The sequence below is a fragment of the Bos indicus genome, chromosome 18, assembly GCF_029378745.1.
Source record: "Bos indicus isolate NIAB-ARS_2022 breed Sahiwal x Tharparkar chromosome 18, NIAB-ARS_B.indTharparkar_mat_pri_1.0, whole genome shotgun sequence".
Taxonomy (NCBI): domain Eukaryota; kingdom Metazoa; phylum Chordata; class Mammalia; order Artiodactyla; family Bovidae; genus Bos; species Bos indicus.
In genome coordinates, this window is record NC_091777.1 from 25,684,788 (window position 1) to 25,708,031 (window position 23,244).

The window sequence follows — 23,244 nt, forward strand, 5'->3', positions numbered from 1 at the left end:
TTCTTCCAGCCCAGTGTTTCTCACGATGTACTCTGCATAGAAGTTAAATAAGCACAGTGACAATATACAGCCTTGACGTACTCCTTTTCCTGTTTGGAACCAGTCTGTTGTTCCATGTCCAGTTCTAACTGTTGCTTCCTGACCTGCATACAGATTTCTCAAGAGGCAGGTCAGGTGGTCTGGTATTCCCATCTCTTTCAGAATTTTCCACAGTTTATTGTGATCCACACAGTCAAAGGCTTTGGCATAGTCAATAAAGCAGAAATAGATGTTTTTATGGAACTCTCTTGCTTTTTCCATGGTCCAGCGGATGTTGCAATTTGATCTCTGGTTCCTCTGCCTTTTCTAAAACCAGCTTGAACATCAGGAAGTTCACAGTTCATGTATTGCTGAAGCCTGGCTTGGAGAATTTTGAGCATTACTTTACTAGCGTGTGAGCTGAGTGCAATTGTGTGGTAGTTTGAGCATTCATTGGCATTGCCTTTCTTTGGGATTGGAATGAAAACTGACCTTTTCCAGTCCTGTGGCCATTGCTGAGTTTTCCAAATTTGCTGGCATATTGAGTGCAGCACTTTCACAGCATCATCTTTCAGGATTTGAAATAGCTTAACTGTCTGTACCAGTTTACATTCCCACCAACAGTGTAGGAGGATTCCCTTTTCTCCACATCCTCTCCAGCATTTGTTGTTTGTAAACTTTTTGATGATGGCCTGGCTGGTGTGAGGTGATACCTCATTGTAGTTTTGATTTGCATTTGTCTAATAATTAGCAATGTTTAGCATCTTTTCATGTACTTTTTAACCATGTGTACATCTTTTTTTTGGAGAAATGTCTGTTTAGATCTATTTTTTGATTGGGTTATTTGTTTTGATATTGAGCTGCATAATCTGTTTGTATATTTTAGAAATTAATCCCTTGTTGGTAGCATCATTTGCAAATATTTTCTCCCATTCTGTCTTTTTGTTTTGTTTATGGTTTCCTTTGCTATGCATAATTTTTTAAATTTAATTAGGTCCCATTTGTTTGTTTTTGTTTTTATTTTCATTACTCTAGGGGATGAATCAAAAAAAATATTACTTTGTCAAAAAGCATTCTGCCTATGTTTTCCTCTAAGAGTTTTATAGTATCAGTCTTAGATTTAGGTCTTTAATTGATTTTTATTTTATTTCTGTATATGATGTAAAAGAATTATTTTACATGTCGCTGTCCAGTTTTCCTGGCACCACTTATGGAAGAGCCTGTCTTTTCTCCATTATATTCTTGTCTCCTTTTGTCATGGATTAGTTGGCCATAGCTGCATGGGTTTATTTTTGGGCTTTCTATCTTATTCCATTGATCTGTAAGTCTGTCTTTGTGCCAGTACCATACTGTTTTGATCACTGCAGCTTTACAGTATATTCTGAAGTCAGGGAGCCCAATTCCTCCAGCTCAGTTTTTCTTTCTCAAGATTGCTTTCGATTATCAGAGTCTTGTGTTTCCACACAAATTTTAAGATTTTTTTCTTCTAAGTCTGCAAAAAATGCCATTGGTAATTTGATAGGGATTGCATTGAATCTCTAGATTACCTTGGGTGCTATAGTCATTTTGGCAGTATTGATTCTTCCAATCCAAGAATATGGTATATCTTTCCATCTGTTTGTGTTATCTTCAGTTTCTTTCATCAGTGTTTTAGTTTTCAGAGCTCAGGTCTTTTGTTTCCTTAGGTAGGTTTATTCTTAGGTATTTTCTTCTTTTTGATGCAGTGGTAAATAAGATTGTTTCCTTAATTTCTCTTTCTGATCTTTTGCTTTTACTGTATAGAAATGCAACAGATTTGTATTATTTTTTATAGTGCAACTTTACCAAATTCACTGATGGGCTCTACTAGTTTTTTGGTAGCATCTTTAGGTATTTTGCAGTCAGACATGACTTAACAACTGGAAAACAACAACAAATGTATCATGTCACCCGCAAACAGTGACAGTTTACCTTTGCTCCTAATTTGGATTCCTTTTTTTATTTCTCTGATTGCCGTGGCTAGGACTTCCGAAGCTATGTTGAATAAAAGTGGTGGAAGTGGACATCTTTGTCTTATTCTTGATCTTTCAGGGTTTTACTTTTGAGTATGATGTTAGTTGTGGCTTTGTCATATATGGCCTCTATTAAGCTGAGGTATAGTCCCTCTTTGTTCACTTTCTGGAGAGTTTTTATCATAAATGAATGTTGGATTTTATCAAAAGTGTTTTCTGCATTTTTGAGGTGGTCATATGGTTTTTATTCTTCAGTTTGTTAATGTGGTATATCACACTGATTGATTTGTGGATATTGAAAAATCCCTGCATCCCTGGGGTAAATCCCACTTGGTGATGGTATATGGTATATGATCCTTTTAATGTATTGTTGGATTCAGTTTGCTAGTATTTGTTGAAGATTTTTGCATCTATATTTTTCAGTGATCAGATCAGATCAGATCAGTCGCTCAGTCGTGTCCGACTCTTTGAAACCCCATGAATCGCAGCACACCAGGCCTCCCTGTCCATCACCAACTCCCAGAGTTCACCCAGACTCACATCCATCAAGTCAGTGATGCCATCCAGCCATCTCATCCTCTGTCGTCCCCTTCTCCTCCTGCCCCCAATCCCTCCCAGCATCAGAGTCTTTTCCAATGAGTCAACTCTTCACATGAGGTAGCCAAAGTACTGGAGTTTCAGCTTTAGCATCATTCCTTCCAAAGAAATTCCAGGGCTGATCTCCTTCAGAATGGACTGGTTGGATCTCCTTGCAGTCCAAGGGACTCTCAAGAGTCTTCTCCAATACCACAGTTCAAAAGCATCAATTTTTCAGTGCTCAGCCTTCTTCACAGTCCAACTCTCACATCCATACATGACCACAGGAAAAACCACAGCCTTGACTACACAGACCTTTGTTGGCAAAGTAATGTCTCTGCTTTTGAATATGCTGTCTAGGTTGGTCATAACTTTCCTTCCAAGGAGTAAGCGTCTCAGTGATACTGGCCTATAATCGTGTGTGTGTGTGAGAGAGATATCTTTGGTTTTAGTATCATGGTGATTGTGGCTTTATAGATGAATTTAGGAATGTTCCTTCGTCTGCAATTTAACTACACACACATATATACACACACACACACGTATGTGTGTGTGTGTATGTATGTGTGTGTGTGTATATATATATTTGTGTATTTGTCTGCGCCAGGTCTTTGATCTTTGTTGTGTGATGGAGGATCTTCAGATCTTTAGTTATATCATGTAGACTCTCAGTTGCGGCATGTGTTAATAGGATCTAGCTCCCTGACCAGGGATTGAACAGAGCCACTTGCATTAGGAGCGTGGAGTCTTAGCCACTGGACCACCAGGAAAGTCCCTCCTCTGTGATTTTTTGAAATTGTTTCAGAAGGATGGGTATTAACTCTTCTCTAAATGTTTCATGGAACTCACCTGTGAAACCGTCTGGTCCTGCACTTTTGTTTGTTGGGAGTTTTGTAATCACAGTTTCAATTTCAATGCTTGTGATTGACCTTTCATGTTTTCTGTTTCTTCCGGTTCAGTTTTGGGAGACTGTATCCTTCTAAGAATTCATCCGTTTCTTCTAGGTTGTCCATATTATTGGCGTATAGTTACTCATAGTAGTCTCTTATGACCCTTTGTATTTCTGTGATGTCCATTGCAACTTCTCCTTTTTCATTTCTGATTTTACTGATTTTATTGAGCACTCCTGCTTTTTTTTTCTTGATGAGTCTGGCTAAAGGATTATCAATTTTCTCTTTTCAAAGAGAAACTAAAAGAAACTTTTAGTTTTACTGATCTTTTCTATTGTTTTGTTTATCTCTATTTCATTTATTTGTGCTCTGATCTTCATGATATTGTTCCTTCTGCTAAACTTTGGGTTTTCTTTGTTCTTTTTTTTCTAGTTGCTTTGGGTGTAAATTTAGGTTGTTTATTTGGCAGTGTTCTTGTTTCCTGAGGTGAGATTGTGTTGCTGTAAACTTCCCTCTTACAACTGCCTTTGCTGTGTCCCACATGTTTTGGATCATCATGCTTTTGTTTTCATTGTCTCTAGGTTTTTTTTTTTAATTTCTTCTGTGATTTCTTCAGTGACCCATTGGTCATTTAGTACCATATTGTTTAGCTTCCACATGTTTATGTTTTTACAGGTTTTTTCTTATAGTTCATTTCTAATCTCATAGTGTTATGGTTGGAAGATGCTTGATATGATTTCAATTTTCTTAAATTTATCAAGGCTTGCTTTATGGCCCAGCATATGATCTATCCTGGAGAATGTTCTGTGTGCACTTGAGAAGAATGTGTATTCTGCTACTTTGGGATGGAATACTCTATAAATATGAATTAAGTTCATCTGGTCTAATATGCCATTTAAAGTCTGTGTTTGTTTATCGATTTTCTGTCTGGATGAGCTGTTCACCGATGTAAGTGCATGTTAAAGTCCCCCCACAGTTACTGTTGATTTCTCCTTTGATGGCTATTAGTATTTGCCTTATAAGTTGAAATACTCCTATGCTGGGTATATATACATTTACAATTGTTGTATCTTCTTGGATTGATCCCTTGATCATTATGTAGTATTTTTCTTTGTTTCTTATAACAATATTTTAAAATCAATTTTGGCTGACACGAGTATTCCTATTACTATTCCAGCTTTGATTTCTGTTCGCATGGAATACCTTTTTCTATCCCCTCACTTTCAGTCTGTTTGTGTATCCAGATCTGAAGTGGGTCTTGTAGACTGCATATGTATGGGTCTTGTTTTTATATCCATTCAGCCAGTCTGTGTCTTTTGGTTGGAGCATTTAATCCATTTGCATTTAAGGTAATTACCAATATGTATGTTCTTGTTGCCATTTTGTTCATTGCTTTGGGATTGTTTCTGTAGGTCTTTTTCCTTCCCTTCCTCTTTTGTTCTTTTGTGATTTGATGACTATCTTTAGCGTTGTGCTTGGATTCCTTTTCCATTTTTGTGTGTACAGCTATTGTAGATTTTTGTTTTACAGTTCCCATGAGGTTTTGATATAGCAGTTTGGTATATAAACAAGATTGTATTAAGTTGCTGTTCTCTTAACTTCAATGTGTTTCCAAACATCCTGCATTTGTGCTTTCCTCACAGTTGCTGGTTTTGATGTCATATTTGTACATGGATGATTTCCTACCTTTACTCTATGTTTGCCTTCACCAGTGAGCTTTCCTGCTTGTGATTTTCTTGTTTCTAGTTGTGGGCTTTACTTTTCACCCTAGAGAAGTTCCTTTAGCATTTGTTGCAAAGCTGGTCTGATGGTGCAGAATTCTCTTAGCTTTTGTTTGTCTATAAAGCTTTTGATTTCTCTATTGAATCTGGATAAAAGCCTTGCTGGTAGAGTATTCTTGGTTGTAGCTTTTTCCCTTTCATTACTTTAAATATATCATGTCCCTCCCTCCTGGCCTGCAAAGTTTCTGCTGAAAACTCAGCTGATAACCTATGGGCATTCTCTTGTGTTATTTGTTGCTTTTCCCTTTTTGATTGTAATATTTGCTCTTTGTCTTTAATTTTTGTCAGTCTGATTAATATGTGTCTCAGTGTGTTCCTCCTTGGGTATATCTGTATGGAACTCTCTGTGCTTCCTGGACTTGGTGACTGTCTCCTTTCCCATGTTTTAGAAGTTTTCAGCTATTATCTCGTTAAATGTTTTGTCATACCCCTTCTCTCTCTCTTCTTCTAAGACCCTTATAATGTGAATATCAATGCATTTAATGTTGTCCCAGAGTCCTCATTTTTTTTTTCATTCTTTTTTCTTTCTTCTTTTCCAAGGCAGTGATTTCCACCATTCTGTCTTTGAGCTCACTTATTTATTCTTCTGCCTCATTTATTCTGCTATTGATTTCTTCTACTGTATTTTTTCTTTTGGTTATTATATTGTTTATCTCTGCTTGTTTGAATTTTCTTTGTTAAACATGTCTTATATCTTGTTGATCTGTGCACTCCATTCTTTTCTCAAGATCTTGGATTATCTTTATTATCACTACTCTGAATTTTTTCAGGTCAGTTGCCTATCTCTGCTTTACTTAGTTGTTCTTCTGGGGTTCTATTTTGTCCCTTCATCTGAAACATATTCCTCTGCTGTTTCATTTTATCTAACTTGCTGTGTCTGCAGTCTCACAGGCTGCAGGATCATAGTTCCTCTTGCTTCTGGTGTCTGTCCCCATCTCGTCATGGCTTCTTCTTTGTCTTTGGAGGTAGAAGATCTTCTCTTCGTAGATTCCACTTCTTTCTTGTCAGTGGTTGTTCAGCAGTTAGTTGTGATTTTGATGTCTCCATGAGAGCAGGTGAGCTCAGATCCTTCTATTCTACCATCTTGTCTGGGCAGGCTTCTCAGCAAATGTTTTCTGAACCAGCTCCTCTGTGCCAGGGAGTGTGTCAAAGCTGAGGCACAACTACAGAGCTCCAAATAGAGTTGAGGGGACAGAGTAAGGCAAGCAAATGACCAAGAGATAGGAAAACTCTAGGTGGTCAAAAATGCCATAGAAAACATAAACCAAGGGGAGTAATTGAGATGTGATGGGGTGGGGGTGGGGAGGGGACGTGGGTCAAGGAGACTTCGGAGCAGGAGGTGGTGACATTCAGGCTGAGATGTTAATGGACGGCATGACATTCATGGCTGGTTCCCAGCCTACCTGGTTCCCAGCAGGTGCTCTGTGGGTGTTTTTGAATGAATGAAGGAGGGAGGGGTGCCCGGGCAGAGAGAGCAGCACCTGCAAAGGCCCTGAGGTGGGAACTTGCTCAGGGTATTCCAAGAGCCTGTTCTCTCCACCACCCGCCTCTCTGTCTCCTTTGGTGGCTGTCATGTCTCCTCAGGAGCTTGGGGCATCTGGCCTGCCCGCTGTACCTTGACTATCCCCTTCCCCATGACATGGGAGAGCACATGCTTGGCTCCCAGCAGATGGTGCTGTCCAACTGCTCCCTCCTTTGGGGTCTCAACAATCTTCCCAAGTCAAAGTCCCATCCCCATGGGCTCCCCGAGGGCTGTGCTGGGCTGGGCAAGAGCACAGTGGGCCCTGCCTCACTTCACACTGTGCTTTGCCCCCGACTAGCTGAGTGACCTTGGGTGGAGTATTAGTTCCCCAGGACCCCTGTAATGAAGCGCCTCAACTGGGTGGCTTCAAACAACAGAAATGCATTCGCTCACAGTTCTGGAGGCTGGAAGTCCAAATTCAAGGTGTTGGCAGGGCTATGCTCCCTCTGTGGGTTCTAGGGGAGGGTGCCTCCTTGCCTCTTCCAGCTCCTGGTAGCTGTAGGCACCCCTTGCTTTGTGGCAGTGTCACTCTGGTCTCTGCCTGCTTCTCATGACTGCCTTCCCTCTGTGTCTCACACATCATCCTCCCCTACGGACATCAGTCACGTGGGAATCTGGACCCATCATGTGCCAGGATGTCCTCATCTTAACTCCACATCTGCAACTACCGTTTCCAAATAAGGTCGCACTCTAAGGTGCCAGGGGTGAAGGTTTAACACCTCTTCCAGGGGACACAGTTCAGCTTCTGATAGGTGGGTAACATGACCTCTCTGTGCCTCGGCTGTCTGATCTGTGAAATGGAATGGTAGTAATAGGGCTCATCTGCCAGGCTTGCAGGGCTGCCTAAATGGAATGGTGGAAACCTCAGGACAGGGCCAGGCACTCAGTCTATGCTAATATTTCCATCTCCTCCATGAAGGCTTCCTGAGAGCTGGGACTAGGAGCTGGGGAGCAGGTGGCCATGTCCTTGCCCAGAAGGACTTGCTGAGGCAGACTGGGGCCTGGGTGGCCTGGGATGCAGAGGCTTGGAGAGGCCCCTCCACACTGTCTGGATGGGTAGAGGTGGCTGGGCACCTCTTCAGTGTTGTAGGATGAAAGCTCTTAACAAAAAGTGGGGAGTCCCATCTGTAGAGAGCTAGGGTGCCCGGCCATAGTAGGAGCCCACAAAGCCATTCACACACTTGAGTGAGCCCAGACGATCTTTCAGACCCAATAAGCCTGGAGATTCTGGGAAGGAGCTTGGGCTAGAAGCCCGGTGCAGCCCAGCAAAGACAGAGGAGCGTATGTAGACTCCCCAGAGCTGGGAGGAGCCTACAGTCTGACAGGCAGGGAAACTGAGGCAGAGAGTGAAAGCGACTTGTGGGGAGTTCACATCTAGAGGTGGGAGCCCTTGTCTCCTTGTCTCCCCATGGAGGGCCCCTGGGTGGGTGTGGGCACCAGGGCTTAGAGCCCCAGGGCTGTACCCCAGTCCCTGAGGCTGCCCCACTTGCAGCTCCTGGTGGCTGCAGGCAGCTACCCTTCAAGTGAAGCTAGGTTGGAATGACTTTGGCTGGTGATCATTGTCACCATGCCCTCCACCCTCCATTAGTTTGTTCCCCACTCTGAGCCTGGCCAGACCCCCCCCTACCCACCCACTGCCCCAGGTCCCTGATGTACTTTCCGCACCCCAGAGTCCAACTACGCCCATCCCCTAGAGTGCTTACTAGTAGGCCAGAGGCCAGGGTATGGCCAGCCCCACTTTGCAGATAAAGGAGCAGAGACATGGGGTGGGGGCAAAAATTGGGCAGAAACCGGTGCCTGGCTCCTTGGGGGTCAGGGCCAACCCCTAGGGTGGTAGGCTGGGAGACCCTGGGACCGAGCCCTTCCAAACAAGGCTCAGTGGAACCAGGGTCTCTGGGATCCTAGAGGAGGCCCCTTCCCCCAAGTCTAGAGCTTATGGATTTGGTGGGGGCTGCAGGGAATAATCTCCCTCTGGGTGTGGTCTGGCCAAAGCTGGGGGCCTCAGAGGACAGAAGAGGGCATCAGGGCTGACCCCCGCAGCAGCGTCCTCCCCACACTGTCTGTATCTATATTTATCCCTACAATAGTCTGACTGCCTGTCGGGAGTGCAGCATTTTCAGGGCACAGCAGCCTTAGTTAAAGTGGAGAAGTGATTTGTGTCAAAATGCTGCCCCCCCGCCAACCTTGACGAGAGCACTGTGCTGTTCCCTGGGGTCTGCACACCTGCTGGCGGGGGCCAGTGCAGCAGTGGGTAGGCAGGGAGGGCCCCAGGGGGTATGAGCAGCTGGAGGCTGGACCCCCACACACATACACTTCAGAGAACCAGGGCTGTGGGACATGGGGATGCTGGGGCTGTGGCTGGAAGGTGGGACCAGATAAACTCTAAAGCCTTTCAAGCTCAGAGATTCAGTGAAGTCCTAATTTCTGGAATCCCAGGGTTCTGGATTCTTTGCATCCCTAGTCGCGGACCTCTGCAATTCCAAGATGCCATGAGTCGTCTCCCCTTCACCCTAACTCTTCTGTACTTTCAGCAAAGGTTTGTCAAGCTCCCATTCTATGCTTCTCTGCGCCTGGAACAACAGAAGTGAAAATAGACCTGGTCCCGTCTTTAAGCTCACGTGAGGGTGACATTTCCTAAGTCAGTGGTTGCAATATGGTGACAATTGTAAGTGCATCCCTGTCTGGGGCCAGGGGCTCAGGGGGCAGTTGTAGAGCAGTCTCCAAGTTGTGTTTTTTTAAACATTTTGTTGAAGTATAATACACAATATAGAGCAGACTTCCCAGGTGTACAACTCAATGACTGTTCACAAACTGAAGACATCCGTGTTAGCACTCCCTAGACTGAGACACAAACATGACTGTCCCCGAAGCCCCCTGGTAGCCCCTCCCAGTTACTAACACCCTCCCCCACTATCTTGCAACCCCGACTCCCAACAACATAGATTTGTTTTGTCTGTGTTTAACTTCACTGATGTAATGGACGTGAACTTGGGTAAATTCCCAGAGATGGTGGGGGGTAGGGAGGCCTGGCATGCTGCAGTCCATGGGGTCGAGAAGAGTCGGACACGACTGGGCGACTGAACAACAACAACGAAATGAGATCGTACAGGATGACATGCTCCTCTGTGTCTGGCTTCCTCCACTCAGCTTGTTCGGGAGACCCCGTTCCTGTTGGTGGTGTCCTGTGCTTCCTTGGGCTCATGGCAGTTCAGCCCATTGTGTGCGCATCGCATTCATCGTTTATTTATCCCCTTTCCTGATGATAGGCACACAGGGGACTCCTGGCCTGGGGCTGTTACAAACAGTGCTGCTCTGGAAGTTCTCAGGTGTGTCTTTTGGGGAACATACTGCATGTTTCTGCTGGGCATTGCTGGGATCGTCATAACGGATACATTTATTTAGCTTTGTAAACACTGCCAGACGTTTCTCCCAAGTAGTTGTCCCAGTCTACACTCCCGTTGGTAGCACATGAGAGTTCCAGTTGCTCCACATCCTTGCCAACACTTTGTATTGCCAGCTTTTAAAGCATATTTTTTATTTACTCATTTTGGCCGCACTGCATGGCATGCGGGATCTTAGTTCCCCGACCAGGGATCAAACCCGCACTCCCTGCAGTGGAAGCATGGAGTCTTAACCACTGGACCAACTTTTAAGATGTTATCCTGGGGGTGGGAGCATAGTGACATTGATTTTGTTTGGTCTTGCTCAGCTGAGTTTGAAGAAGGAGAGAGCTAACTCAAGAAGAGGGAAGGGCATTCCAGGCAGGTGGAACAACATGCAAAATTACGGAGATGTGAAAAAGTATTGTTGGGACCCTGTGAACAGCATAGCTAGAACCAGAAATGTGTTGAGGCAGTGTGAGGGGGGCTGTCAAGGTGTTTGGATGTTGTCCTGAGAATGGTAGAGAGTCCTGGAGAAGATGGTCTCATTTTGAGCTGGCACCTACAGTGTATCAGGCACTTTGTAATTTCTGCTTGGTGGACAAGAAAACTAAGCTAAGATTCAGAAAGGCCTATGACTTGTCCAGAGTCATATTAGCAGAGGCTCTAGAATGCAAATCCTTCCAAGCCTCAGTTTGCTCATCTGGAGAGTGGGAGTGGTGAGAGCTCCTTGCTCAAGGATGTTGTGAAGCTATAGAAGTTAAAGTCTCTAACACACTGGGCCCGGCGCCTCAGGCAGGTGTTATTATTATTCTTGTTTTACCTCATGTCTCTGTCTGCGTGGCCACACCACCACCTGTCTTCCCTGCCAGCTGACAGGATAGGCGTGGGCTCTCCTAGCTCCCGTGATTAGGAAGGCCTGGCTGAGAACTCCAGCCTCAGCACCTTGTTTTCCTGCCCCAGGTAGGTCTCCTAGGACCTGAAGGTTGCTCTGATGGTTAATCCTATGTGTCAACTTGGCTAGGCTATGGTGACCAGTTGTTCAGTTAAACAACTGTCTGATGTTGCTTTTGCAGGTGTTTTTCAGATGTGATTAGCGTTTAAATCGGTAGATTTATGTTAATCCTCCATTACGTGGGTGGGCTACATTCAATCAGAGGCCTTAAAAGAAAGGACTAAGGTTTCTCCCAGAAGAAGGAATTCAGCCCCAAGACTGCAACATAGAAACCTTGTCTAGTTTCCAGTCCGCCTGGCTTGCCCTGCAGATTTGGGACTCAAGAATGCAATATCAACGGTAACCCGAATTTCCAGCTTTGCATCTCACCCTGCAGATTTCAGACTTGTCAGCCCCCACAATGCATGCGCTGATTCCTTAAAAGAAATCTCTCTCTATGCAGATATCCTCCTAGTGGTTCTGTTTTCTCAGGAGAACTCTAATACAGTTGCCATTTTTCTTCCTGGGTCTTCTCCTCTGGGAAATGGGGTGAAGGAGGCAACTTAGATCTGGATGCATTCAAGGCACATTCCCACCCTTAAAGCTCAGTAAACATGGCCATCAGGGCCAGTGGGGACCAGGCATGTGGCTGGCCAACCAAGGGTTCCGGCTACCAGGGTGTCACCACCTAAGACCAGAGGCTACAGACTCAGAGGTCTGCCGAGACACAGCAGGAACTCAGCGTGTGAAGCTGGCAGGGCTTTTATGGGGACCAAGTATGATGACTGCCTCATCATGCCAAGAGCAGGCTAAACCACAGCCATCCCCGGGTGTGGTCAGCCACTGGGGGGCCATGGAGCAGGTTGGTGTTCAAAGTGTGGTCTCAGATGGGCTGCCTCAGTAGCACCCAGGAGCTTGTTGGAAATGCAGACTCTCAGCTCCCTCCCCAGACCTGTGGGCACTGGCAACTGCATTTTAACAAGACGCCCCACCTACCCACCCCTCTGGGATCTGTGTGTCCTGAACCCACTGCTAGTGTCACCAGGAACGTGAAAGTATCAGTCGCTCAGTTGTGTCTGACTCTTTGAGACCCCATGACCTGGAGCCCGCCAGGCTCCTCTGTCCATGGAATTCTCCAGGCAAGAATACTGGAGTGGGTTGCCATTCCCTTCTCCGGGGGATCTTCCCAACCCAGGGATCAAACCCAGGTCTCTTGCATTGCAGGCAAAATCTTTACCATCCGAGCCATCAGGGAAGCCCTGCCACCAGGAGGGCTTGTTAAAACACAAATGCCACTCTGGGGACTCTGACTAAGCGGGTCTGTTTGGGGCCCAGGAACCTGCAGGAGGGAGGGAGGAGGCCCATCTGGGAACCATAGTTGGAGCGATGACAGTAGAGGCCACTGTGGGAACCTCTGCTGTCAGTGATCAGACCCCATTGAGCACGGTCTGCTGCCTGAATGAAGGCTCAGATGCCCTCGGGATCCTGGGGGCCATGGCCCAGGAGTATAGACCTTGAAGTGTGTGGGGTCTGAGTCTGTTATTTCCTCCCTGACCCTGCATTTACCATCCTGGTCTCCCTTGGCATCTCTGAGCTTTGACTTCCAGCTGAAAAGGGGAGCCTAGGACCATGTACTCAACCAGTTTTAACCCCTGGTCCCCTTTATACGCACCATAAACCTCACACATCTGTCCCCCTGACCCCAGCCATCTGGAATCACTGCTAATAGCAGGAGCTGCAGAGTGGCATTCTAAGTGCTTCACCTTGCTTAATCCTCGATATCAATACCTGATGAAAGCGCTTTTATTGTTCCTGTTTTTTTTTTTAAGGTTTCTGTATTTTATTTATTTATTTAATTTTGGCTGCACTGGATCTTCATTGCTGGATGCAGTCGTTCTCTTGTGGTGAGAAGGGGCTGCTTCTCACTGCAGTGGCTTCTCCTGCTGCAGGGCAGGAGCTCTAGGCGCGAAGCCTCCATAGTTGTGGCCCATGGCACTTAGTTGCTCTGGGCCTGTGGAATCTTAACAGGGATGGAACCCTTGGCCCCTGCATTGGTAGGCAGATTCTTAACCTCTGGACCACCAGGGAAGTCCCTGTTCCGGTTTTTTATAGAAGGGGAACAAAGACCAGAGAGGGTAAGTAACTTGCTTGAGACCACACAGCAGGTAAATGAAAGCCCCAAGGATTCAAACCCCGACAGTCTGAGTCCAGAGTCTGTGCTCTCAACTTTGGCACAGTACTATCCAGAGGACCCACTCCTGTCCTTGTAACTTCCACGACAAGAGTCTATAGAGCGTTACTTCGTGTGGTTGGCACTGAAAACAGGATTTCATTTTTCAGGTGTCAGGTTGAGCAGGCTTGTTCAGAGGGCGCACGAGGCCCCCCATTTCTGACAGGCCACCCGCTGTTGCACTTGCCCCCTGGTCTCCACCAGATGAGACTCTGCAGTGGAGGCTGCTGCCTCCACCTCCCCCCCGCTGCCTCCCCTGCCCCCTGCCATCCCTCTCCCCGCGCCTGCCCCTCTCAGTGTCTCCCGTCACTGTCCATCTCTGAACTGGGGTTTCTGCAGGCCACCTTGGCGTCTCTTCCCCACAGTGGGTGGGGTGCATAACCCAGCTTCTGGGTCCTGAGCCACTGGGGTCAGCAGAGAGGGAGAAAGATGGTTGGGTGGCCATAGCTCTTAGCCTCAGCACCACCCTTCCCTGGCACCACTGCCCCTTCTTGAGCCTCAGTTTCTACCTCTGTGAAGTGGGACTGTGAACCCCTCTAGTGCTGGCCTCTTGGAGCAGTGATGAGGGTCCCAGGATTCAGAAAGGGCTTTGTGATCTCTTGCGTGATGTGTGCAGTGGGGCAGTGGTTGTGATTCCTCTGGGGCTGTCGGTGGCGGGGCTGGTGGGGGGGCGGTCCCTTCCTCATTCATCTGGCACCTGTTTATCCCACACCTGCCCACAGTGTAAGTGCTCTTCTAGGTGCTGGGAAAACAGTGGTGATCCCTCCCTTGTGGAATGTACACTCTAGAAGGACAGGCAGCACACAAGGCAGTTGGACAAATAGTAAAATGCTCATACATCACATTGATCTGCAAAGAAAATGGTGTGGGGCTGAGATTACATTCGCTTGGGTGACCAGGGAAGGCCTCTGGGGGGGTGACATTAAGCTGACAACCAAGATGTGTCGTGTGAAGAAAGGCATCTCTGGCAGGGGGAAGAGCAAGTGCAAAGGCCCTGAGGCAGGAGCGAGGTTGGCACATTTGCAGAGCGGGAGGAGACCAGTGTGCTGGGGCACAGGGAGCGAGGGCGAGCATGGCATGAAGGGGAGGGTCGGGAGAGGATTTGGGTTGTGTGACCAGGAAGTGCAGGCCCTGGGAGATTTTCAGGGAGAGCTGTGGTAGCATCTGATTTGCATGTTTTTTTCTTTTAGTTAATGTATTTATTTTTGGCTGTCCTGGATCTTCGTTCCTGCTCGGGCTTTTCTCTAGTTGCAGAGAGTGGGGAGCTACTCTCCAGTTGCAGTGCTCAGGCTTCTCATGTGGTGGCTTCTCTTGTTGCGGAGCACAAGCTCTAGGCAAGCGGGCTTCAGTAGTTGTAGCTCCCGGGCTCTAGATTACAGGCTCAGTAGTTGTGGCGCACGGGCTTAGTTGCTCCGTGGTATGTGGGATCTTCCTGGATTAGGGATCTAACCTAAATGTGTCTCCTGCATTGGCAGGCAGATTCTTTACCACTGAGCCACCAGGGAAGCCCCTGCCCCCAAATTGAATGTTTCGAGACTCCCTCTGGCTCTGGTGTGGAAAAGATAGTCTGGGGTTGCTCAGGGAGACCTGACATTGGCCAGGGGAGTGGAAGGGGCGGGATGGGGACGACGCTGGATACATCTTGTAGGTAGAACTGACCGCAGGAGTAGGATAGGGACTGAAGGAAAGAGGGAGGCCAAGTATGATGGGTTCCTAGGTTTCTGGCTGAAACTGGAATGTTCTTAGACCTGTGGCTCAGCACCAGAGTCCGCAAATTCTGTTTTTTTCTGCTTGAAGAGTAAAATGCCTTAGAAGCCTGGGGCCAGTGGACCCTGTGGGAGCTTAAGCCTGAGTCTTGTCCATTGTTGTAGCCCAAGGTGCTCAAGGAATGTTGACTGAATGAATGAAGGGGAATTCCCAAGCCCTGCCCGCTCTCTGCCTGGCTTTCTGTAAAAAGGAATACTATCCCTTCTGTATCCCTGCCTTCCGATTCCTTCCCTGGGGCGCTGGTCACCCCAGAAGGCTTATGTCCATCTGGGCCAGGAGTCAGGACCATCCACAAGCGGGCCCGGACTCCCCAGACCCCCTCTCCAGCCCGAAGCCTCCAATTACCTGCGGGGCTCAGGGTACGCATGGGGCGAAGCATCAGGGAGCTTTCCGCCCTGCCCAGATGCGCATGGCAGGCCCAGCCCTCCCTTAATGACACCTTGCCGCCGGCCCTCTTGCTGGAGTAGGAGGGGAGGGGGCCCGGCCCAGCCTAGGCTGTGGTTTCTTTTTCCATTGCGTCAGGCCTCAGGGTCTGGCCCGCCTGCCCGCTGCCGGCTGGCACAGAGGGACCCACACTCACCCTCGCCTGCCCCCACTGCAGACACCATGTGCTCCCCGTTTCGGGCATCTAGAAGCTTCCAGCCAGAGGGTGAGTTGGGGATGGGGGACCTGCCCCTAACTGGGGGAGGAGTGCCCCTTCCCCACCCACCCATCGCTCCGGCTCTCTGGGGCCTGCGAGCTGATCCAGGTGGGGTGGCAGTGGGCTTTGAGGAGCCCCACCCAGTCCAACCCTCCCATGGGACCTGGCCCTCCTGGCCACACCCTCAGCCAGGCTGAGCCAGTGAGGGGAAGGAGGACAGTGCAGTAACCGCGTGGTGATGGTGGCTCAGATCTGGGGGAGAGCGGGAAGAAGAGGCCCCAGTGTGATCATTTGAGTGCTTGCCTTCACACTTGTTAGTCTGGGGGCCTAAGTATATGTGTGTGTCCGTGTGTACATGCACGAGGAAGTGTGTGAACCTGGCCCCCCAGAATGAAACAGAGGTCTCTGACTTGGCAGTGGGGGCGGGGATGGAGGCCCAAGTGGCATCTTGGCTGTTAGGAAGGGAGCCTGTGAGGTGGAGAGGAGGTGGAGCTGGAATCCACCCCATCAGTGATGATGAGAGAGACAGGGGTATGGGCCGGGCAACCCCAGAGGAACTAGTGACCCTGGGCGCTCTGGGGCCCTCTGAGCCTCAGGTTCCCTCGGGCTTGGCTGACACCCCAGATAGCCCCCACCTGGGTTCTAGATTCCCACCATGCCCAGCAGTCCCCCTGCCCTGGCCGGAACGCCATACCTTGGCCTGGGAGTCTGGAGACTTGGCTCACGCCCTGCCTCTGCTGGTTCCTATGTGACCTTGGACAGGTGATTTCTGCTTCTGAGCCTCAATTTGCTTATCTGCAAAATGGGAGTGGCTGCCATGCTTCCCCTCCGCATCCTCCATGGGTAGGTATAAGCATAAACAGGTATTCTCTCAGCCCCTTGGCAAGATGTCCTTTTTTTAAAAAAAAATTTATTTAGGTGCACCGGGTCTTAGTTGCAGGACACGGGATCTTTAATTGGGGCATGCAGGATCTAGCTCCCTGACCAGGAATCGAATCCGGGCCCCCTGCGTTGGGAGCGCAAAGTCTTAGCCACTGGATCACCAGGGAAGTCCACGATGTCTATGCAGGACATCACCATTCCCCGTTCTCCTCGCTGAGTCGAGGATTTGCTTGCCCCTCCCCCACAGGGCACGGCTACCCAGCTGCACAGTGAGCGGGAGCGCGACTCTCCAGCCCCTGATGGAAACTAATTTTTACACGACATGAATAAATCCTGCAGGCAAATTGCAGTGCTGTCCTGATGCTCTGGGCTCGTGTGATTGTAATGAGGTTCTAGGGACAGACGGTGGGAGGGAGGGGGCTGAGCACTGGCTTTGTCTCTGCCCAGATCCTCTGCCTGCCAGGCACACCCCGGGGCGATTTCGTATGGAGCCCCACACTCAGGCCTCCTGAGACCTGGGCCCAGGGAGAAGCTAGCGCTCAGGGAGTGGGCTGGGCCCCGGGTTGCCACTGTGACTCCATCCTTCTGCTTGGATGACAGCCACCTCCTCGCTGGCCTCCCTGCTGCCTCTCCTCTGTCTAACAACCCCTTCTCCCCACAGGGGCTGGAGTGAGCTTTTAAAAACACAAATCAGATCATGTCACCTCTCTGCTTAAAACCCTCCAAGGCTTCCATCACTCTCAGAACAAAGCCCTGGCTCCCCCTGGGAGCCTCCAGCCCACAAGACCTGGCTGCCCTCCAGGCTGGAACGGGAGCTCAGAGAGGGCTGAGGCTAGGCCATCTTCTTAACTGCCAGGCCCAGCCCTGGCACAGTTCTTGGGACTCAGCAGATGCTTGGTAAACACTCTGGAGTGAATGAGCGAGCCTCGGTGTTGCAAGGCGCCAAGGTGTCAGTTGCTCAGGAGAAGCCCAGGTTTTCCTGGCAACATGAATGGGATGCCTGTGTCCACCGTGATCTGTTACTGCCCTGACAGGAGCAACTTGGACCTGCGTGTATCTCACGGGTAAAGACAGACCAAAGCAGAGAACAACTTCAGGGACAAACTAAACACTCACCTACAGAGACTCCTTTTTCATGCATTTCATGCATTCTTTCTCCAGGCTTTGCCCCATCCCCACCCCCTTCCCCTCCCCAACCACACACGCACACTTCAGTCTCCGCATCTTGAGGGCCTGGTGGTGCCTCCCCAGGGTGTGGAGGGCCTTAGCAGATGTCTGTCCCCTCTCTGACCCTCAGCGTTGTCTCCCTAGACTGTGAGGCGCTGCTGCCGCCGCCGCTGCCAGCCCCTATGGCCTACATACCCGGTGGGGGTGCCCCAGCCTCGGGGGCGGCCCCCGTGGGCTCCCAGTACTGCGTGTGCAAGGTGGAGCTGTCGGTCAGTGGCCAGAACCTGCTGGACCGGGATGTCACCTCCAAGTCCGACCCCTTCTGTGTCCTCTTCACAGAGATGGATGGCAGGTGGATGGAGGTGAGGCCCTTTGGTGTGCGCTGCCCTGGGTGGTGGGCGACGCAGTCGTTGGGGAGCACTCCCCCTGCCTCCCTGGGGTCAGGCCCTTAGAAGTACTTGGAGGGGGAGCTGGGGATTACCTGGAAAATTGTTATTCTGAAATGTTTATAATATTAGTTAAAATATTTATATTTGTGTTTATTATAATTCAATGGTGATGGACAGGGAAGCCTGGCATGCTGCAGTCCATGGGGTTGCAGAGTTGGACACGACTGAGCGATAGAACTGAATAATTTGTAGATTTATGTTTACATAATTTTATATTTAGTGTTTGTTATATTTTAAGTTACTGTTGATGTTTAGTCGCTCAGTTGTGTCCGACTCTTTGCGACCCCATGGACTGTAGCCCGCCAGGCTCCTCTGTCCATGGGGTTTCCCAGGCAAGAATACTGGAGTGGGTTGTGTTTTCTTCTCCAGGGGATCCTCCCAAACCAGGGATCGAACCCGTGTCTCCTGCATTGTTAGGTGGGTTCTTTACCACTGAGCCACCAAGGAAGCCCTTAGGTTACTATGCTGCTGCTAAGTCGTTTCAGTTGTGTCTGACTCTGTGCGACCCCATAGATGGCAGCCCACCAGGCTCCGCCATCCCTGGGATTCTCCAGGCAAGAACACTGGAGTGGGTTGCCATTTCCTTCTCCAATGCATGCAAGTGAAAAGTGAAAGTGGAGTCACTCAGTCATGTCCGACTCTTAGCGACCTCATGGACTGCAGCCTACCAGGCTCCTCCGTCCATGGGATTTTCCAGGCAAGAGTACTGGAGTGGGGTGCCATTGCCTTCTCCGTTAGGTTACTATAATAGATGGTTAAAAGAGAGTTTTGCAAAATGCTTGCTTCCATTTTTAAAATAACTTTCCCCACTTATTCCTCAATGAGCACAGTCAGTGAGGAGCAAAGAGAGAAACAGGGAACTCTTAGGCTTTGGTCCCGTCTCAGCGGGGGACCAAAGCCTAACAGAGTTCCCTGTTTCTGACAAGTCTCAGCTCTGTTACTCCCTGCTGTGTGGTTTTGGGCAGGTGGCTCTCCCTCTTTGAGCCTGTCTCCTCATCTGTGAAATGATTTTTTCTTTTTATGCCTACCTTGGAGAGCCTCAGAGCTGAGGATGCTGATGGTGCCACAGCCAAGGATTTCTGAGCTAGAAGACTTCAGCCTGTGGACTGGGGAAAGATGTAGCTTAAGGAAGGATACTGAGAAATGCAAACCATTAAGGCTTTCAAGGTTTAAAAATGGCTTTGTTTCCTATTCCAAAAGGGATCTATATGCATTGTAGTAAACTGAGACAATCCAGAAAATCAAAGTGGTTGGGAACTCACCTGTCAGGGAGAACCAGTTGTGAACGGTTTGGTATCCAGCCTTCCAGATAATTTTGCATGCATGTAAACTTTCCAAAATATGTCTCTTAATTTTCATAGTTATTTAACGAGGCCTCGGTGGGCATTCCCCAGAACATACAGTGGTTTACAAAGAGTTTTCACAGATGTTGGCTCCTTCTTATGATGCCAAGGAAATGGGCTGTTGACCCATTTTACAGAGGGGAAAATGGGGCCCAGAGAGGGGAGGGACTGACCTGTCTCACCCAGCACATGGTGATGCAGCCGGAAGTGAGAGTTGGGATGTGGGGTCAGCCAAGGACTGCTGGGAGAAGCCTGAGGCCTATCTGCCAGGTTTCCGGAACTCCCGCCCGGCCCCACCCCTTCCTCCCCCAGGCACCCACCTCCATCTCTCTCCCACCCAGGCCAGCCACCCTGGCTAAAAATAGCCCGGGGCCAAGACCTCTTCCATCCCTGCTGCTCTCTGGCCCTTGGAAATGGAATGGGTGGGAGGAAAAATCAACACAGCCCAGGCCCCAAAATAGACGGTCACCCAGACTCCGTGGTTTGGGGCCTCAGTGCAGAGAAGCCAGGAGGCGGGGTTCCTGTCCCAGCCCCACCAGTGGCTCCCAGTGTACGGCCCTGTCCTTCCCCAGGCCTCAGTTTCCACTCTCAATGGGGGGTGGGGGGTGCTCAGTTCCCAGTTTTGACATCCCAGGGTTCCGTGAAGGTACAAACATCTGCTTCCATGGAGGACAGGGAACCCTGACCTCACCTCCCCCTAAGTATCCCTCCTCCTTCTGTTTCTTCTCTCAGCTTCATGGAAAACATGGTTTGAAGAAAGGGTTCTCCACAACTAAAAAGGAAGCAAAGCCACAGACACTCAAACCCTTTCATTTTACACAAGTGGGAACTGAGCTTCCGATGGGAAATGAGACGCCCTCTGTCACTTAATCTTGGCAGGGACAGGGTCTGAACTCTTATCCTAGAACCTGGGCATGGAGCCAGAGCCAGTGTGTTAGCAGCTTGAAGGCTGGAGTCAGGACTGGGTTCAAATCCTGGCTGTGCCCTCTAGCTGTTCAACCTTGGGTAAGTCACTTAACCTCTCTGTGCTTCAGTGTTCTCCTATGTGAGCTGGGAGTAATGATTGCTTCAGCCACGCGGATAACTGCCCTGAGTGTCTGGCACAGAGATGGGTGTTCCATGAATAAACACCATGATTTCCTGTAGCCCAGGAAGAGGTTAACAGGGCTTCCTTAATGGCTCAGTGGTAAAGAATCTACCGGCTAATGCAGGTTTGATCCCTGGGCTGGGAAGATCCCCTGGCAAAGGAAATGGCAACCCACTCCTGTATTCCTGCCTGGGAAATCCCAGGGACAGAGGAGCCTGGAGGGCTACAATCTGTGGGGTCACAAAAGACACCACTTAGTGACTAAACGACGACAAAGAAGGGGTGAGCTGGCTACCTGACTCTGACCCCTGTTCCCTGCTCCTTTGCTAGTACGACAGGACAGAAACTGCAATCAACAACCTCAACCCCGCTTTCTCCAAGAAGTTCGTGCTTGACTACCACTTTGAGGAGGTGCAAAAGCTCAAGTTTGCCCTGTTTGACCAGGACAAGTCAAGCATGCAGCTGGAGGAGCATGATTTCCTGGGCCAGTTCTCCTGCAGCCTGGGCACGGTGAGCCGGGCCCTCCCAAGAGGACAGAGTCCGTGCAAGTTGCCTGGCTCCTAAGGATGGAGCACCTCCTAGGGAGTCTCCTGCTGCCTGCATTCCCTGGCCCCATTTTCCACACCTGCCTCTGGAGGTGGCAACACAAATGCAGACAGCCTTGGGGGCCCGCAGGCACCAAAAGGGGGAAGGAGCCAGGTGGGCTCGGGGCTGGCCTGAAGTGCTCTCATCCCAACACTGAGCACAGTGACAAAGAGGGGTGTGGGCCCCTGTGGCCAGAGCTTCTGAGTGACAGGAGCAAGCAGGTGTGGTATGGACTTCCAGGGGCAGGAGCATTGGACCAGCCACGAAGATACCCTTGGTCGTCCCACTTCCGCGGCTGGCTCACTGTGTGACCCTGGGCAACTTCCTTTCCTTCTTGGGGCTACGCCCCCCCCTCTGGCTCACTCTCTGGTGTGCTTATGGAAGTTGCAGGGCTAAGACTTCCTGATACAAGTTCTGGTCAGTGTTAACAGTTCTGGGCTCTAGGGCAAGCCCCTTCTGAGCCTCCTGTTTTACTTGGGAACAGTGATGACTGCTCTGCTCAGCCTATAGGGATAGTGGGTGAATAAAATGGGAACGGCTCCAGGAGGTTCTTGTGGAGACTGAAACGCCCTGGGCCTTCCAGGAAATGATGGTCAATGAAAAAAGCAAGGACCCGGCAGTGGCCTAAGAAGTGAGGTTGTGTCCCTCAGGGTCCCCACGATGTGTCTACACCCTCAAAGGGTAACGGAGCAGAGAGCTGAAGGACCAGTGGGCACAGCAGGAACCTACAAGGGGTGGGGAAACCTGCACAGGGCCTGACCCAAGCGGAAGCCTGGCCACCCCTGGTCTGGAGGGAGGGGCAGTGCAGGAAGTGGTATTGCCTGGGGCAGGGAAGAGCTGTCACCACCATGGGGACACCATGGGGCCTGACCCAAGCGGAAGCCTGGGGCACCCCTGGTCTGGAGGGAGGGGCAGTGCAGGAAGTGGTATTGCCCGGGGCCAGGGGAGAGCTGTCACCACCATGGGGACACCATGGGGCCTGACCCAAGCGGAAGCCGGGCCACCCCAGGTCTGGAGGGAGGGGCAGGCAGTGCAGGAAGTGGTATTGCCGGGGGCAGGGGAGAGCTGTCACCACCATGGGGAGGCCCTAGGACTGGAACCGAGGCCGATGATGAGCAGCAAAGCTTCAGCCTAGCCTTTCTTCCCTCCTGCTAGACCCCCACTGAGGGGAGGGGTGAACCCCCACAATCTAGAAGACAGGGGAGCCAGGTGATGTAGTCCACAGTGGCACAGAGAAGGCTGAGAGTGGAACTGGTGGGGAGAAAAAGCTAGCACAGGGACAGTAAGAACACGCTCACATCAGCACAAAGAAATACGAGCATTTCCCCTGAGAAACAGAGAACTGTGGTGGCATACGGAGGCAGTGAGACTGGGGGTACAGAGGCGGGTGGGAGGGAGGCTTCACAGTGTGTTCCGCTTGTCCTCCCTATATTGTACTGATCCTTGAATCCTGTGTGAATGTCACTATTCAAACCATTGAAAATACATGGAAGGAGTCAGGATTTGATCCTCTCCATCAGGGATCACACTCAGAGGGAGGTGGGGGTCTCTGGATAACTCTGGGGGAGGCGGTTACTGGCCAGCCCCTCTTCAGCAGCCTCCAGAATGTGAGCCTTCCAAGAGCCTTTTCCTGGGGGCTTGCAGGTCCTCAGGAATCGGACTGCCTGAATTCCAACCCAGCTGTGAGACCTCGGACAAGTCTCAACCTCTCTGGGCCTCAGTCGCCTCAGCTGCCCAGTGGAGCTAGCAGTGGTGGCGGTCTGTCCCCCACGGCGGGGATCCCACAGGGGGAGGTTTTAACCTGCTCCTGGCATGGAGTGTTGTGCTGCGAGCAGTGCCTGTTGAGTATTTTTCTAGCACCTCTCCCTCCTCTCTCCCTCCAGATCGTCTCCAGCAAGAAGATCACTCGGCCTCTGCTGCTGATGAATGACAAGCCTGCGGGGAAGGGCTTGATTACGGTACCAGCCCCGTCCCCCGCTCTCCATGGGCACTCTCCGCCACC

General features: G+C 49.8%; 1 protein-coding gene across 1 annotated transcript in view; it reads left to right on the plus strand.

Annotated features, from left to right (window-relative positions):
* Positions 1-23,244, plus strand: part of CPNE2 (copine 2) — a 55,050-nt gene that overhangs the window by 5,015 nt on the left and 26,791 nt on the right. The window contains exons 2-4 of the mRNA XM_070770606.1: positions 17,923-18,140; positions 20,988-21,167; positions 23,126-23,200. Of these exons, the coding sequence (XP_070626707.1) occupies positions 17,961-18,140; positions 20,988-21,167; positions 23,126-23,200 (435 nt within the window). The 5' untranslated portion in view covers positions 17,923-17,960. The remainder of the gene's footprint in view (positions 1-17,922; positions 18,141-20,987; positions 21,168-23,125; positions 23,201-23,244) is intronic.